Source organism: Belonocnema kinseyi, chromosome 4, assembly GCF_010883055.1.
Source record: "Belonocnema kinseyi isolate 2016_QV_RU_SX_M_011 chromosome 4, B_treatae_v1, whole genome shotgun sequence".
In the NCBI taxonomy this organism is placed as follows: Eukaryota; Metazoa; Arthropoda; class Insecta; order Hymenoptera; family Cynipidae; genus Belonocnema; species Belonocnema kinseyi.
The window spans coordinates 112,084,931-112,101,264 of NC_046660.1; the positions used below are offsets into that span (position 1 = coordinate 112,084,931).

Sequence of the window (16,334 nt, forward strand, 5' to 3'; positions counted from 1 at the left end):
CTCCTTATTACTCTCCAACCTTCCTCTTCCCCTCTTCTTCTGCATACACACACTACCTCTATTTCTACTTTCCCAATTATAATTTTTCTTATCATTGTTCCATCCTTTTCCTCCATGTCTCCATATTTTCTCCCTTTTACTGCTAATTCTTTTTTCATCCCTGACACCATGCCGCCCATCCCTCTCCCTTTAATATGCTCTTTTCTTGCTTCTTGCATTGTCCACACATAACCTTTCAGTAACAGCTTTTTTAATCCCTCCAGTCCTTCTCATCTGCCCAAGTTTCACTCATCATAATCAGATCCCACTTTTCTAACTCCTTCCAAAATCCTTTATTCTTGTTCTTCAAACCTGACACATTCCAGAAAGCCATTTTCACGTTTCTCTCTTCCCTTCCCTCTTCTTTCCTTTTCACTTCGTTTCCCCTTTGCCGTTTGGAAACCCCTCTGATTTATTTCTAGACTTTTTTTCGTCTCCCTTCCCCCTATCTTTCTCAAGACTTTTTCCTTTTTTTTTAATTCTTATCATTCTTCATCCCAGCATTATTCCTCCCCATTTATCCATAACCTGTCTCTTCCTATCCATACCATATGGCCCCTTTTCTTATCTACCCAAGCCCTCTGCTCTATTTGCCATCTCCTTTTCCTCTCCCTCCATGCTAGATCTTCTTCAATTCTTTTCCTTCTTCCTCTCAATAATTTTTTTCCCTCCATAATTTTCTTTTTCTCTTCCTCACTCCCCACTTTCACTAGAAACGTTCGCAAAAGATTTTTTATTACAATTTCTCCTGTTTCACTCTCTACTTTTAATCCCTTAACTACTATGTTATTTTTCCTCTTTGCCCTTTCTTCCCCATCTAATCTTCTTTCAATCTCACTGAGTCTTTTCTTCAATCTTTCATTCTCACTTCGGACGTTCTTTTCATTCCCTTTAACTATTTCCTTATTTTCTGTATTTTCCCTCATATACTCATTCCTAATTTCTAGACTGGATACCAGTTCTTCCAACTGTTTTATTTCTCTAGATCTCTCTTCGTCAACCTCTCTCTGTCTATTCGAAATGCTCTCTAGCTTACCCCAAACCTTGTCTTTCTCCTCCTTCCAACGTTTATCCCATTCTTCCCATTTTTCTCTGACTTTTTTCACTTCTCCCCTTACATCGTTTTCCTGCCTATTTATATCCCTATTCATGTCATCCAATCTCTTTCTTGTTTGCTCTCTAAACCCTTTAATGAGAGCTTCCAATTTTTTAAACATCCCCCCATCCCCCCTATCTCTCTCTGGTGTTTTCCGTTTAATCCTAATTTTCTTGTTATCCTGGTCCCTTTCTACCTCATCTTCCTCAGCCACTCTTTTTCTTTTTTCCTCCCCTTCACTGCTAGTCGCGCCACTACGGTTTTCTGCTCTGTGCGATCGTCCAGTAACTGTTGCCCTCTGGCGCCAGTTTGTGGACTTCGCGTCGTCGGCATCTTACCTTAACTAAAGCTCCGTGACGTTTCCCGCCTTTATCAACTACCTCTTGCCCCCCTGACCGAGCAACTATTTTTTCACTCCTAACCTCAAAAACTTCACACGCTCCAAATTTTCACTTCAAACCAGTCACTTTCACACTTCACACCTTTGCCTTCACTCACCCTTCTTCCTTTACACTCGATCTCCGCACTTTCTGCCTTTTCTGCATCCACTTACCCTTATTTCCATCACCAAAGCCAAAAATACACCACTTGACAAAAAAGAGTTCTTTTGCGATCGGTACTGGAAAGTCGGAAACGAAAGCCCTTCATTTTTTTAATTGTTAAAATACGTAATTCGCGCACACTGTTACTTACATATATAATCGTGCGCCTAGACGCTTTGAAAAATCGCACTCGCCGAGGATTGAACCCTATACCTAAACTACCTAAACTCGTGTGTCCTAACCGCGCGCTCTACCGACTTCGCTATCGAAGCATTTGGATTTCGGTGACAAAATCTTGGGTAAGAATTTCGAGGCAGGGTCGTACCAAGTCATATGGTGAGCCTCAACCAACTTCAAACTAAAAGTTGTTGAACTCAACTTTAATATACCATTTTTTAGTTAGAAAAATTTTATAATTGAATTTTCCTTATTTCAAAAAAGGCTCGATACTTTTTTTTCCTAATATATATAAAAATGTTATAAAATATCTCAAAGTAATTAATAATAAACAAAAATTCTACATAAAATGCGTAGTTTTCAATTTATCCAACTCTTTTATTGTATATAATACTCTTTTACTCATTTTTTAATGCAAAATAACTTTCCTTAAACAATGATTTAAAATATGTGAAAAAGCGAAGTAAGTTTGACTTATTTAACGAGGCATTCAATACTTTTTGTTTTTAAATATTTGAAGCGCTTGAAAACAACCCAAAGGTAATAAATAATAACGAAAAGTTACAAGTACATAAATGCTTTAATAACATCAATGACAAAACATAATGTTCTGCTATACGAACGTTTTCATAAACCGCACAGTTTTATATTTTTCGAATTCTTTTATCATACATTTTTTAACAAAGATTTGAATATGGAATTGCTTTCCTAAATAAACAATTTAAAATATGCAAAAAATAATTGAAATTCACTTATTTTACAAAGGGCTCAATACTTTTTTCTTTAAAAATTTAATCCGCCTAAAATCTATCTAAAGCATATAAATAATAAAGAACTTTTAAGTTGAAAAACGCTTTAATAACCTCAGTGACAAATATTTTCTGATTTTTAAAAACCTTTTTAAAACGCACAGTTTTCGATTTATAAAATTCTTTTATAATACTTTTTAACTCAGTGTTTAATTTAAAATAAAAATTCCTAAAAAATAATTGAAAATGTGTAGAAAAAATTGATCGCTAGTTTAAATATTACCTATTTAAAAAAGTGCTCGATTTTTATTTTTATTTTAAATGTAAAATATTTCGAAATCAGAAGAAACAAGAATTCTGTAAAGAAGAAGAATTCTGTGCAAGAACTTGCAGGTTAAAAGCGTTCATACGGTGGTCGGTTGAAAAATATTTGTTTGCTTTCTCCTTGCATTCTCAAAAACTTTTAATTGTCAACTTTTTAATTGTTCCTTTATAAAATGAAATGCATTCTTAATACAGTTTTTCAAATTGTTAGTGAATTCTTTGTTCTTAAATATTTTGCTTTAAAAAGGCATTTCATTTTTTTAAATTATCAAGAAAATGTAATAATTGTATTTTAAAGCATTTTTCAAAGCTTATAACTTTGTTTTATGCTGTCATATATTTATTTTTTATTATTTACATAATAAGAAAGAATTATGTTAGTATATGGGTGATTGCTAAAATGTTAACCATTTTTAGTCCAAGACATTTTCTATGATTAATGAATTCTTTGACTGAAAAATTTAATTTTTATTGAGTTTTTATAAATATACATACTAATAATATGTGCATTAAATTTTCTATAATTAATGACATGTTGAAATGAAGTTTTCTATGATCATTGAATTCATTGACTGAAAAACTTAATTCTGTTAATTTTATTTTATAAAACCTAAATCTATACTTGATTCAATGCAAATTTTTTTTTTCAGTGTATTGACCCTCAAAAGTCAAAACTAAATTTTTGTAGAAATTGTTGATGTAGATTGTTGGCTTTAAGGTCAGGTGAATTGAAAACAATTGAGTTGTTTCAAATATTTTGGCACATAATGGTGATACGTATCATTCAGTGTTCTTAAATCTGTGAAAAGTACATAATTTCTTGCAGGTATGCTGTTTTACAATTGAAAGTACTTTTCTTCAAAAAAATCTTTTAACAAAGAAAAACTAATTAAAGAACAATTAAAATTTAGTAGGAAAATTTTGTAAGAAAATTTATAAACCATTTTTTATCAAATTTTCAGCAATCTACCGATCTTCCTAGTACGTATGTGGACAACATGACAGTTCAGTAAACGTTAAAGTTATAGGCAAATAAGTAAGACTATCAATGATAGTTACTAGTACCGATTCACAAGTGGTGCTGACCTGCGGATCAGTAGATTTTACCGATCCAGTCGCTATTCTGTACAGTTCCTGGATGCTGCAATTATGAATTATCATGTGACTTTAACGAATAATATAAAGAGATCTGAATTATGTTATCGGCGTAGAGTACAGTTAAGACAGCACTATAAATTGTGAAAAATTATTGTTAAAAAATAATTAATAAATAAGCGCAAGGTTATTTCTTATAAATGTTTTTGGATATACTTATAATTAGTCGTTATTTGTAAGTTATAATGCTTATATTACAATTAAAATTTCGCACGCAATGGGGGGGATTCGAACGCATAAACCTAAGCACGCAAGTCAACAGTCTTAACCACTACACTAATATACGAGTACGAGTTGCGATCTGTAAAATAATTTTGAAATGCATTTGTAACTGAGTGTGGTGACCTCGGGAACGCGACTTCTGAATACCGCTAAATACGCAACCATGCCATCGCGGCACACAACAAAAGTTCTAGCATTCACATCATATCTATATGTCAGCTGAAATAGTCACGGAACAAAAACACGTTTTACTCCAATAAACTCTCAACTGTACGCGATCCGTGAATAAGTTGTGCCATCCAAAATTGTATTATTTTTATAAAACCCCTTCCTTGCAAAGTGGGAATATGGAGTAATGTGACGACTGTCACAGAAATGTCAAAAAGGAATATTTTTTACGTGATGCAATCCATTCATTGCCGATTGCATCGTGAATTGACCCGGTGCTCAGCACGGATAGGTTGCGTTGCGACTTTAGAGGCGAGTTAAGTAAACCGATCGGATCGGGAGCATATACCGATCTTTCGGTAATGTCCACTGCACTACTATTGTAACCTCGGTTTAGTAGATTTTACATGTCGTTCAGTATGTAATACGAGGGAATAGAGGTTTATTTTACTGAAGGATAACCGTTGAATTAACCTTAATTTCATTATGACATTTAGGAAATGCTAAGTGATTTTGACATTTTCACTCTCTTATTAAGAGCAGTTTATACTGTTACGGTTACAAGAAACCCTTTACAATTCTTGATAAGTAAACATTACATTTCTTTTTTCTCCATGAATAGTTATTAATAAAATAAAATAAAATTTTAATTTCAAGTTAAAGAATGTATATAATTTAAAGACTGAGATATTAACCAAAGAATGACACTTCCAATTGTAAAACTGCGTACTTATCAAGACATTATGTACTTTTCACAGATTTAATCAAACTCACAGATGAGGGCCACCATTGTGGACCGAAACGTGTGAAACAACTTAATTATTAGCAATTCACCTGACCCTAAAGTGAACGACGTACATCAACCATTTCTACAGAATAATAACTTCTTGAAACACGTTTATTAACTCAAGGTAGTACCCTCGGTAATAGATTTACAAATGGGAATCGTTTGATATTTGGATGACAGTTGTATTAAAATGTACTGAAGCTCTGGTTAAGATTTTTTAACCTTTCGCAGCTTCATAGTCGAGAAGTCAATGATTGAAAATAACATGTGGTCTTATGGAAATACGTACTTTTTGTAATATATAATAAGATTAAAAAATGAAAAAAATCTAAAATAATTCTGACATAGATAGAATGTTATCCGAAATCCATATCTGCTTCGAAAAGTATCATTCAGAGCCAATAAGAATAGAAAAATAATTATTTATACCGTAAATGTATGACCGGCGTTAGTGAACTTAAGGTATGTCAATGTCGCTTCCGTTCCACGTGCTCGACTTTATGTGGTAATTTCGGATAACACGCATGCTCACACTCGACGCACAGTGTTTAAATTTTTATTTGGACAAAATGAAAAATCTCGCGATTGAAAACTGATAGAGACACGAACCCAACGGCATTTTAAAGCTTGTGTCATTTATAACAGAGGAAAAATAGTACAGTTCATGCATATGAAAATTTTGACCTTCATAACAAAGGTCAAAGATCAAGATTTAAAAAAAGGTGGTTTTTTGCTGTTTTGACACCTTCAACCATATATTTTTTCAAAACTAAGTATGTTTTCTGATAGCTGTCCTCACGAAGAATAAGAATTTGTATTTCAAAATTTTTTTCATCAAGCTACGGCTGAGAAAAAAACAATCAAACCATCATACTTATCAACTACAATTTATATCAACAATTCCATTGGTTTTCGATAAAGTAAGTGTTTGAAACCGAACAACTAAATACATACTTTCAAGAATTTAGATGAATATATGTATTTAGTTGGTCGGATTCAAATACTTACTTTATCGAAAACCAATGGAATTGTTGATATAAATTGTAGTTGATAAGTATGATGGTTTGATCGGTTTCTTCTCAGTCGTAGCTTGGTGAAAAAAAGTTTTGATGTACATATTCTTATTTTTCGTGAGGAGAGCTATCAGAAAACATACTTAGTTTAAAAAAAATATATGGTGAAAGGTGTGAAAACAGCAAAAAAACACTTTTTTTTTAAATCTCGATCTTTGACCTTCGTTATGAAGGTCAAAATTTTCATATGGATGAAGTGTACTATTTTTCCTCTGTTATAAATGACACACGTTTTAAAAAGCCGTTTGGTGCGTGTTTCTATCAGTTTTCAATCGCGAGATTTTTCATTTTGTCAAAAAAAATTTTAAACACTGTGCGACGTTGCTAAACGTCACTACAATTTAAAATTTGACCAAAAGCTAAAAATTTTAGAAAAAAACTGCAAAATACGAGAATCATTGTAAGACCATAACTTAAAAAGTGGAAATTTCTATTTATTGTTTTATCATTGTTTATTTATTATTATTCGTTATTATTGTTTTCATTTATTATTTATAATAGTATTGTATTGTATGTATATTTGACCAAAAGTCGAAAATTGTATAATTTTTCGTCGATAAAATGTTCATATATGATGTTTATACTTTCTTAGATTGGAATGAATCTAATTTTGTATATTTAAATGATTTTCTTGGACATACTGATATTCTTGAAATAGAAATAGATACAAGTTGGAAGACAAAGGGATTTAATCCGGGAGTGGGCAATGCTGCCGTATGCAATAATATGCCCAAGGATAAAAAGGTTTTATTCTTATGTATTTTGAGCCGCTGAATCTGAATATACCCGGCTTTTTTTCGAAAAAGTGGTACGTTTTGTTTAAATCGAAATTGTTCAAAAAAATTATGAAAAATTGACTACGGTAAAACGGTATACGTATGCGTATATTGCAATTCTTGCGATATCGTTTTCTCCGTGTGGACAATTTTTTCTAGAAAATATGGACAATTTTTGAAACTTGAAAAAACGTACTCATTTTTTAAAAGTTACTTTATAACCTGATGTAATTCAACATTAGCGCAGACCCGGCAGGGATATGATTTTTGCGACTAACAGTCAGCACTTTTCCGACGTGCCTACCGCTCTTGCGTACCCAGTTGCCATTGCGTTGCCAGCTTATCAGATAAATCGTGCATTTGTGTTAGGGCTGGAATAAAGTGCTGTTTATTTTGTTCTTGCAAATTAAAAAAAAAGTAGAAAAAAACACAACACAAGTGGGGCAGAGAGCAACAGCATGTGCACGGAGACATAAATTCAACTCTATATCGGATAAAAAGTTTTAAAGTATGTAAGAAAATTTGATATATATTTTTAATTATTTCTCAAGAAATTTAGTATTTGTAATATTTAAAATTTTATTGTGGATGTTATTAGATTAACAAAGTATTTTGAGAAATATTTTCAAAATCATTATAGCACCAAGCAATGAGTTATTTCAATTTATAGTTTATTCAATAACGTACGCAAGGAACTTATCGATCAATAAAAACAGATTGTTAATATCAATAATAACCTATTTTTAAACTAATATTTATTTCGAATTCAAACCCATTCCCGAAATATCGACTGCGCGCGGCCGAGCACATGTGATGACTGTTAACCGCGAAAATCATATCTCCGCCAGGTCTGCGCTAATATTGAATTACATTATGTTATAAAGTAAATTTTAAAGAATGAGTAAGTTTTTTCGAAAATATTGAATAGGTCAAATGTTGTTAACGTTCAAAGTTAGTAAAAACGTCAAATTTTGGACCTTAAAAAATTTATATTTTATAAAATATGCATTTCACGAAAGTTGCTGGAGACCTTTTCGTCTTAAAATGGGTCATATTTTCTAGAAAAAAAATGGTCCAGATAGAAAAAGTCAACTTTTTCGAAAAAAGCTGGGTATATTCGGATCCAGCGGCTCAAAATACATAAAAATAACACCTTTTTATCCTTGGTCATATTATTGCATATAGCAGCATTGCTCGCTTCCGGACTAATTACCGCCACAGGGGACGTAGCATCGAGGGCCTGGAGCAACTTCGAATCCAGTGAGAGGTAGTGTCGCTGCACACTGGAAGGGGAAGGGTACTTAGGTAGCCGTGGAGGAAATCACGACTGCCCATTTTGGAACCCAGCAAATACGGTGCATAATGAGAGGCCCGACCGAGGGTCAACTTTTTTTGCAGCAATCCACCTGCAGTCCCTTCAGCCGGTGTTCAACTTAAATGTGTCAATTTTCACCAGATTTTCTTACTCCTTTCTCAATTAAATAGAGAGTTTATTCTTTTTTTTTCTAGAAATCTGTTCTCAATAGTTTCAAAAATGTTTCTTCAAAATATCAAGATACACAAGTATATCCGACGCTTACAATAAGCCTCCAAATATGCCCATTATATGCGATTTTTGATATGCCTAAACTTTTGCAAAACATTTCTGAGGTATCAAAATCCGATAAATATACTATTCACTGATAAGAGATCAAGCATATAAAATTTCAAATAAATTGACCTATAATTTCCTGACCAAAATCGAAGAAGTAAAAATTGGAAACATTTTACATGTTAAACTCCATAAGACATAAAAATGACTAGAGCAACGACGAAACAAATTTTTTTTTGCTTAATGCAGACATTTCTCATTGGGGGACACTTAACTGCGTCGAAATAGTTGGGCTATTGCTTTTTGGGATCGCACGCGCATACACACATACATCGCGGGGGACACTTAACTGCGTCGAAATAGTTGGACTATTGCTTTTTGGGATCGCACGCGCATACACACTGAAATAAATGAATTGCTGATACAGTTATATTGCGGGTTAGAACAGCAATCTGTATGGCTGAAATAGACATATCAATGGCTGATCTAACGCGCAATATGATTGTACCGGCAATTTATTTCTTTCAGTGCACTTGCAACTAACTGTACACCTAAATACAATTTCAATGCCTGTAGTAGCCAAAATACGCAATGGACCCAAAAATGTTCTGGGACTTTTCGATTTGAATTTTTTTCTATCTGCCATTATAAGCAACGACAATACCAACAAATGAAATCAGCCTTCAAGTACAATTAAAAATCACTGCAACCTGCGGCATGATCTAGGGAAACTATAGCTGAAATCTTAAATATATAGTATACAACAGATTCTTTGAAGTTTAATCTTCAATTTAAGCCAATAAAGCTTTTAAAATATTCACGAGTTCTTAGAATATGACAATAAATTTCCAAGCGTTTCTGCGTCGAGTTTCAGTAGGCAAAAACCGTTGTCGGACAGGCGCGACTGAAACTCTGCACAGACACGCTCACACATTTTTTGTCGTACCTCGAGAATCCGTATAGATTTAAAAAAATTTTATGGGCTTAAAATTAAATTAAAGAGACTTCAAAGACTTCATGGAATAAATTTAAGATATTTGCTACAACTTTTCTACGCCATGTCACAAGTAAAAGTCGAGGTACAAAATTCGACAAATACTTGTAGTTTTTCTTTTAATTCACATGTGGTATATACTTTATTTGTATTTTATTTTTATCAAGCCATAATTTTAATGTGTTATAGTGGAGATTATTCAAATGCAGTAGCAATAAAATAGGAGCGATTGAAATAAACAGGAATAGACATTAGATGCCGCATGCAGATTGCAGGCGTTAAAATTGTGTTGGTTGCGCTTGTAACCTGGAAACCGCGCTAAACGCACACTCATAATGCTCTTGCAGGTGAGCTGTCAAGGGAAAAGTGCCAGTGCCGTCAGTGGTGACACTTCAACTCTCGTTACCAGCGCGGAAGTTGAGGCTCGCGTCTGCCTTCGATTTGGCAAAGGAAAGTTCTTCTTTCTGGGTTGAAATTTCATATGTCAAGATCGTAGTAGCCAGAGGCGCAAAGTTTAAATACCGAGTAAATCAAGGTTGAGCCGGGTTATGTTGCATCAAGACAAGGTATTTAAATATGAGTGTTTAGGTCAATTTGATAAAGTGAAATGATTAGTAATTAGACAACGAAAATATTGTGTGATTTCAGCATTGGTATTTTATAACCATAATCAATATTCCAAGGCGATTATTCGATTCCAAGTCACTGTACTCGAGAAAAACTGATGGATAAGTTGCTAAATCTTTTCAATTCTATGGTATCAATGACTGCGATGCAAGATTATCATTTATAATGCTGATAAGGCGAGTGGATTTGTATCGACTCTCAGCTCCTAGATAACCGCCGTTCGTCCAATTGCATCTGTAATTCTGAAGGTTTAATGATAAGTAGCCAGCGAGCGATTTCTTTTATGTTATCCATGATATTGAGATTCATTATTTTTTTATTGATTTATTCTTTCAATTGTTTAAACTCTGATTTTAGAAACTTAAAATTTTTGATATCAAAATTATTAATTTTTTTAAATAGTTAACTAACGCATGTTTCATATGAAAGAAAAGTTCTAAGTTCAAAAATAGAATCTAAAATTCAATTGAAACAAGCAAATCAATAAACCAAATAATTTAACAGAACAAAATATGTACTGGAATGGCTCATTAATAGAGCTTGAATAATATTTCAATTAAATAATAAGAAATATATTTTAAAAATAAATTTAAAAAAATCAAGCAAAGATTCATGGCAGACAGGTAAATGTTGTCAATTAGTTTGAAAACATTCCTCTTTACCATTCAAAATTTGAATGCGAGATACGATAATTACAAATGAGACGGTAACGTTAAAAAATCTTACATCACAAATAAAATGACACACCACAAAATAGATCACGATTTGGGTTCGAATACGCAACCATAAGAAAGGTTTATACTTAGCACAACATTTTAATATCGCTGATTGAGCCGCAATTGGGGATTTGGCAAGCCTTTTGCCGGTAAATCAGAGAAATTTATGATACGGTCGATTTTCGTAAATAATTGAGATTAAGAAACAGATCTGAGTACGGCCCCATCAAATCAACCGAAATCACAGGATTCTAGAAATCGGCATTATGAGTCGTGTTTATTGGCAGCCAATAATGGTTTCCGACGAGTTGAGGATATCCCTATACACAATTGAACAAAACATCGGTGCTCGATTTCACAGCGCCATAAGGAACATTTCCCTCGCGATTCTCACGGTTTCCGGAAATGAACTGATCATTTGACTAATTATCCGCGTACTTTTCCATCATTCTGGCGAGCTTACTCTTTCGCCAATACCATGCGAGAAATATGTCTTTATGTCTTATTAAAATTCCATACTCTCCATTATAATATTTTACTCCCGGCATAATTTAAAACATATATTTAGCCATAGTATGTTTTACACCAAGCCATTTTTCCGATTATATGATCTCTATTTTCGCAAGCTTATAATAGATTAATATATATGCGCGTATGATGATATAAGCTTAATATTTATAATTGTTGCGTAGTAATCTTGATGCCTTTCTCTATTTTATCAAATTCTCACTTGCCAAATCACGATAATTAAAATTTATATATTTTAAAATTAAGCAGAGGAATAAGCATTTTCGTTAATACAAATGTCAATACTCATTTTTACCTTCTCATCATAAGGAGAAGGTATTAGGTGAGAGTGGGGAGTTTTTAGCCGGAGGGAGTTGTGCGTAACGTCGATTTTCAAAGGTAAGTTTGTGCGAAACATTACTTCGGCCATTGGTTTTTTACACAAAAAATATTTGGATGGACATCCAGTGTGTCCATGACGATGCGGCTATTTTTATTAAGTCCGATTTTTGTACTTTTCTTAAGGCGCTAAGGTATTTCGATTTATTTAAGTACAATTTGAGTCCTTCATTTAATTTTATTCATTTTTTCGGAATTTTTAAGAAATTACATTTTTTTGAAATGTTTTTATTTTTTTATATTTTCTATTTGCTTTAGAATTATGCTAATTTTTATCTTCTATAACTTTCATAATGGCACGCTTTTGCCCAGGGCAGGGTATTCTGCCCTGGCTGCCCTACGACCTACTTTCAGGGCAGTACGTGCGAGCTTAGCCAGACCACCCCTTTCTTTAGGGGTCCTTTGTTAGAAAATGGGAAAAAATGTAAGATTAAAAAATTTTTTATTTTGCAATCAGTGACTTAAAAGTAATATACTTGGAATCTACGTATTTTGTCGATTCCAAAAACATGTAATTTGTCTGTGAAGGTTGAACTTTCGAGAAGTATTTAGTATTAAATTGAATGTTAAGCTCATGTTTTTTTTTATATTAAACTCCTTCAAATTTTCAACTTTTCTAGGCAAGCAATATATCATTGGAATCAGAAAAATTCGTAGATGCTGATAATGCTATTTTCAAATCGCTAGTTAAAAAATTAGAAGTTTTAAAATTTCCTTACTTTGACATATCTGGGGACAAAAGACCCTTTCTGGAGTAAGCTCACTCACACTAAGATACATGAATGGACCGAAAAGTAGTAGAAAAAATTAAGTCGAGTGGAGCCTGACCATACTTGAAAAGTAAGCAAAAAGTTTGCCGACCACTGGCGCAACTGGAGGTAAATACACTAGAGACGCTTTGCCGAACGTTTCGGGGATACCCTCTTTGGCCTTTACGGTAAATCAGGACTTTTCTAGACCGTAAACAATCAGGGTCGCTTGAACCATTCTTGTTGCAGTTTTCTCCTAAAAATATATTTTCCAATCTAACCTTATCAAAAATTCGACTTACGATGCCTGTAGAGCAGGTCGTAAATCGTGATTGCTTACATAGGGTAGAAAACTCAATTGCGGACCCAATCCACAGGCATTTAAGTCGAATTTCAATTATCGGTGTGATGAAAAATGATATGCATGATGAGAGTCGGGGTAACAAATTCGTGTGATATCTGACATCACTTAGCTCGGGAACCTAACTTCACACTCGTGCGATCGTTGCCTTTCGACTCTGGTGACGCAATATACTATTTTTGGTATTTTTGCTATTTTGGTTTAATAATATCATAATGAACTGTAAATGAAACTTTAAGATGACCACTAACGCAAATTTAAGAGAAAATTCCGGGTTTGCGCTTGAAAATCAAACTGACAACTAGTTTCACTTCCTTTATAAGCTCATATTGATTTGAAAACTTTGAAACTTCCTTTCGCTTTTCTGCGACATTTTTGCAACTTGTTTTTGGCTTTTTGTAACGCATAAGCATAACTGCGCCTAACCGAAACACTGACATGTGAAGTTACTCCGCTAACTTTGCAGCGCCTCTCTCTCCGCCCCGTTAGATCGCTTTATCCGTTATAATATCGGGTACCTGTTAAGCGATATTTCAGTATACATATTGTCGAGCGAAGAGAGTGTCTCAGAGTTTCACTGTACTTTATTTTAAATTCTTCTAAATCCTATAGTTTAAAATTGTTTAAATTCAAATTGATTTCAAATGGATATCTAAATTCTTAATTTTGTTACTTTTTCAACTTAAATCGAATAATTTTCCTGTATCTTCATAATGAAAGCGCATTTTACCTGAAAAATATGTATATTAAATGATATGTATGTTACTACTGAATCCATAAAATACTAAAGATAAATTTAGTCATTTTATATGTATTATTTTTTGTAGCAGTTGTCTCTTATCTTGCTTTATTTAAATGATTATTTTTCATTGAAAATAAATTCTCTTATTCATAGAGTTTCCACTTAAATGTCGACTGTTATAGTGCGATAACGTTAAACTAAATCTTGATATTCTCGTAACAGGACAATTTTTGGTTATTTAACATTCAATATTCTTACACAACCTCCCCATATCTCGTAAGCAACGTTTTATCTCTGTAAACAAATAGTAAAGTGAAATTTTATTTTCGGGTAAAAGAAAAGTTTCAAAATCTGTGAAGTTGTAACCTAAGAATTCGTTGATAATTGACTCAAAATTGGCAGTCTTTTTAAGATACAATTTTTTGACCCACATTGAGAAACTCAATATTTTGGAAGAACGTTTCAATTTTTCAATTGAACCGACAATTATGTTTCTTATCGCAATCCACAGCCGAGCTTGCTCCAACTTGTAAACTTCTTTTTTACCTTCAAATGTTTGTTTCGATTTTGTATAATGTTTTTTAGCTCTGTTAAAAAATTCCGATTTTGTTGGTTATCTATTAGTTCTGAACTGCTACCCTTCAGTTATATATTTTGCACTGTTGCGTAATTGAATGTAGGATTTTAGACTTTTATTAAATTCCCATTTTTACAGGTTTTAAAATGCTAGACAACCTATTAATGGCCATTTCTTCAGTAATTAGTCTCAACACACAATGATCCAGAAAATTGATACTGACATTCAAAAGAAGCTGACGGAAGATTAAATTCAAGATCAATGCAGGAATATAAAATCAAGAATATTAGAAAATAAATCACAATTACAAGAACATTTAATTATTATGTCATGTAACAATCGTCGGGAAAGTACCGCTTGTTACCAACATAAAGATATTTATATTGAACACCATAAGTCATTGGGACGATGAATGAACTGAAAGATATATTTGGAACTATCTCCAACAAAGTGATGTTTAAAAGGGAAGGAGAATTATTTTTACCATATCCTTAGAAGACTTTCCAATAGGAGTTTTAAAAAAATACAAAAAACAAAAATTCCACAAATGCCGTAAATCGATTAAAAACATTTTACGAAATTCAAGATTGAACTTAGTTATATCTAATTCTGTAAAAATGTTTCTGTTGACTTCTATATTCCACCGAAGTACCTTCACGTTTATGGCACTCATATTGTTACTATATTTCTTATTCATGGATATTATGCTATATTTCCGAGTACATAATTACTCGATTAAGCCCAGTGATCACAAGCCTCAATATGAAGGATGGATCGCGTGTTATTATGATCCTCTGTGCGTGGTGACCGTGAAAGGCCTAATGTCAGATCATCCCAACTATTACCTACTTAGTCCACTTGCCGCTGTTGTAAATCAGGCGATTAGAATCAGTGATTGCGAGTGGATTTCGCCAAATCTAATCAGCGGATGCCACGTGTTGGTAGCTATTGCAGCTGGGAAATGTGCCTCAAGTAATTCCCTTTCAGAGAGGCGACTTGCCGTATTACTTTTTGAAATTAGAACATGGTTGGATGATTTGGATGGTCACGTAGCTAGAAAGAGGAAGCATATTGACGGAGAGTATTCCGATGTTGGGTCGATTGGATACTTCGTAGATGGAATCTGTGATGCAGTTGGTTGCATAGCCTTGATGATTGGAATTTTCTGCTACTTTCAGAGAAATGTAGCAGGAAGAGGTTATGAGAAACTTCGTAATGTCTGGCCTCTGGTGGATGCTCGAGAAATCGACAAAGAGACTGTGTATAGGAGACGAAGACACCGCAATGTGATCCGGACAGTGATCCTCTTCGCCGGGTACCTTTTGGTCAGCAGCATCGGCTGGAATCGTTATATTTCTCTCTATCAAGATTTGTTGGAGAATGACAAGGTTTTTTCTTCCATTTCTAGGGATGAATTGTTTGCTAGACAAGCGAAAGTTATGCAGTCTAATTCCTTTTGGGCTATGTCGACAGCCTGGAAGCTGATCAATTTTCATATTGCTTTGGACTATTTGCTGTTGGCAATGTTCCTGGATAGACTCTGGGAATATATGAGAACGTTGCGTTGGCTTGGATACATAATTGTCTTTGTGGTTATCTATTTCACCGAGTTCCACTTCCTTGAATCATATGCTTTCATTCGAAGAACGTCTGCGACGTCTGAGCTTCTGACTTCAGAAATATTGTACGCATGGAATGAGACAAGCGTTCACTGATAATAGTTAAGTACGCCTGCTATTTTTAAATATGCTTATATTGGAATGGATGAAATTATATTCATTTACAATAAGTATTAGTGTTGCCAACAAATTTCTTAGTCAAAAATTAGGCAAAAAGTTTGGATAAAAAATGTATTATTGTTGAATAATTGTACAAAAAATGCAACTATGCTTACCTCTGCAGCTTAATTTATGCCACCGGTTTACACCAAATGTTAATTAAACGCCTGCGCAGTAACATATTA

At 33.5% G+C, this 16,334-nt stretch overlaps 1 protein-coding gene across 1 annotated transcript in view; it reads left to right on the top strand.

Annotated features, from left to right (window-relative positions):
• Positions 1 to 10,068: 10,068 nt before the first annotated feature.
• LOC117171451 (ceramide phosphoethanolamine synthase) overlaps positions 10,069 to 16,334 on the top strand; it is a 114,746-nt gene continuing 108,480 nt past the window's right edge. Inside the window, exons 1-3 of the mRNA XM_033358786.1 lie at positions 10,069 to 10,259; positions 10,342 to 10,568; positions 14,510 to 16,091. Of these exons, the coding sequence (XP_033214677.1) occupies positions 14,989 to 16,086 (1,098 nt within the window). The 5' untranslated portion in view covers positions 10,069 to 10,259; positions 10,342 to 10,568; positions 14,510 to 14,988 and the 3' untranslated portion in view covers positions 16,087 to 16,091. The remainder of the gene's footprint in view (positions 10,260 to 10,341; positions 10,569 to 14,509; positions 16,092 to 16,334) is intronic.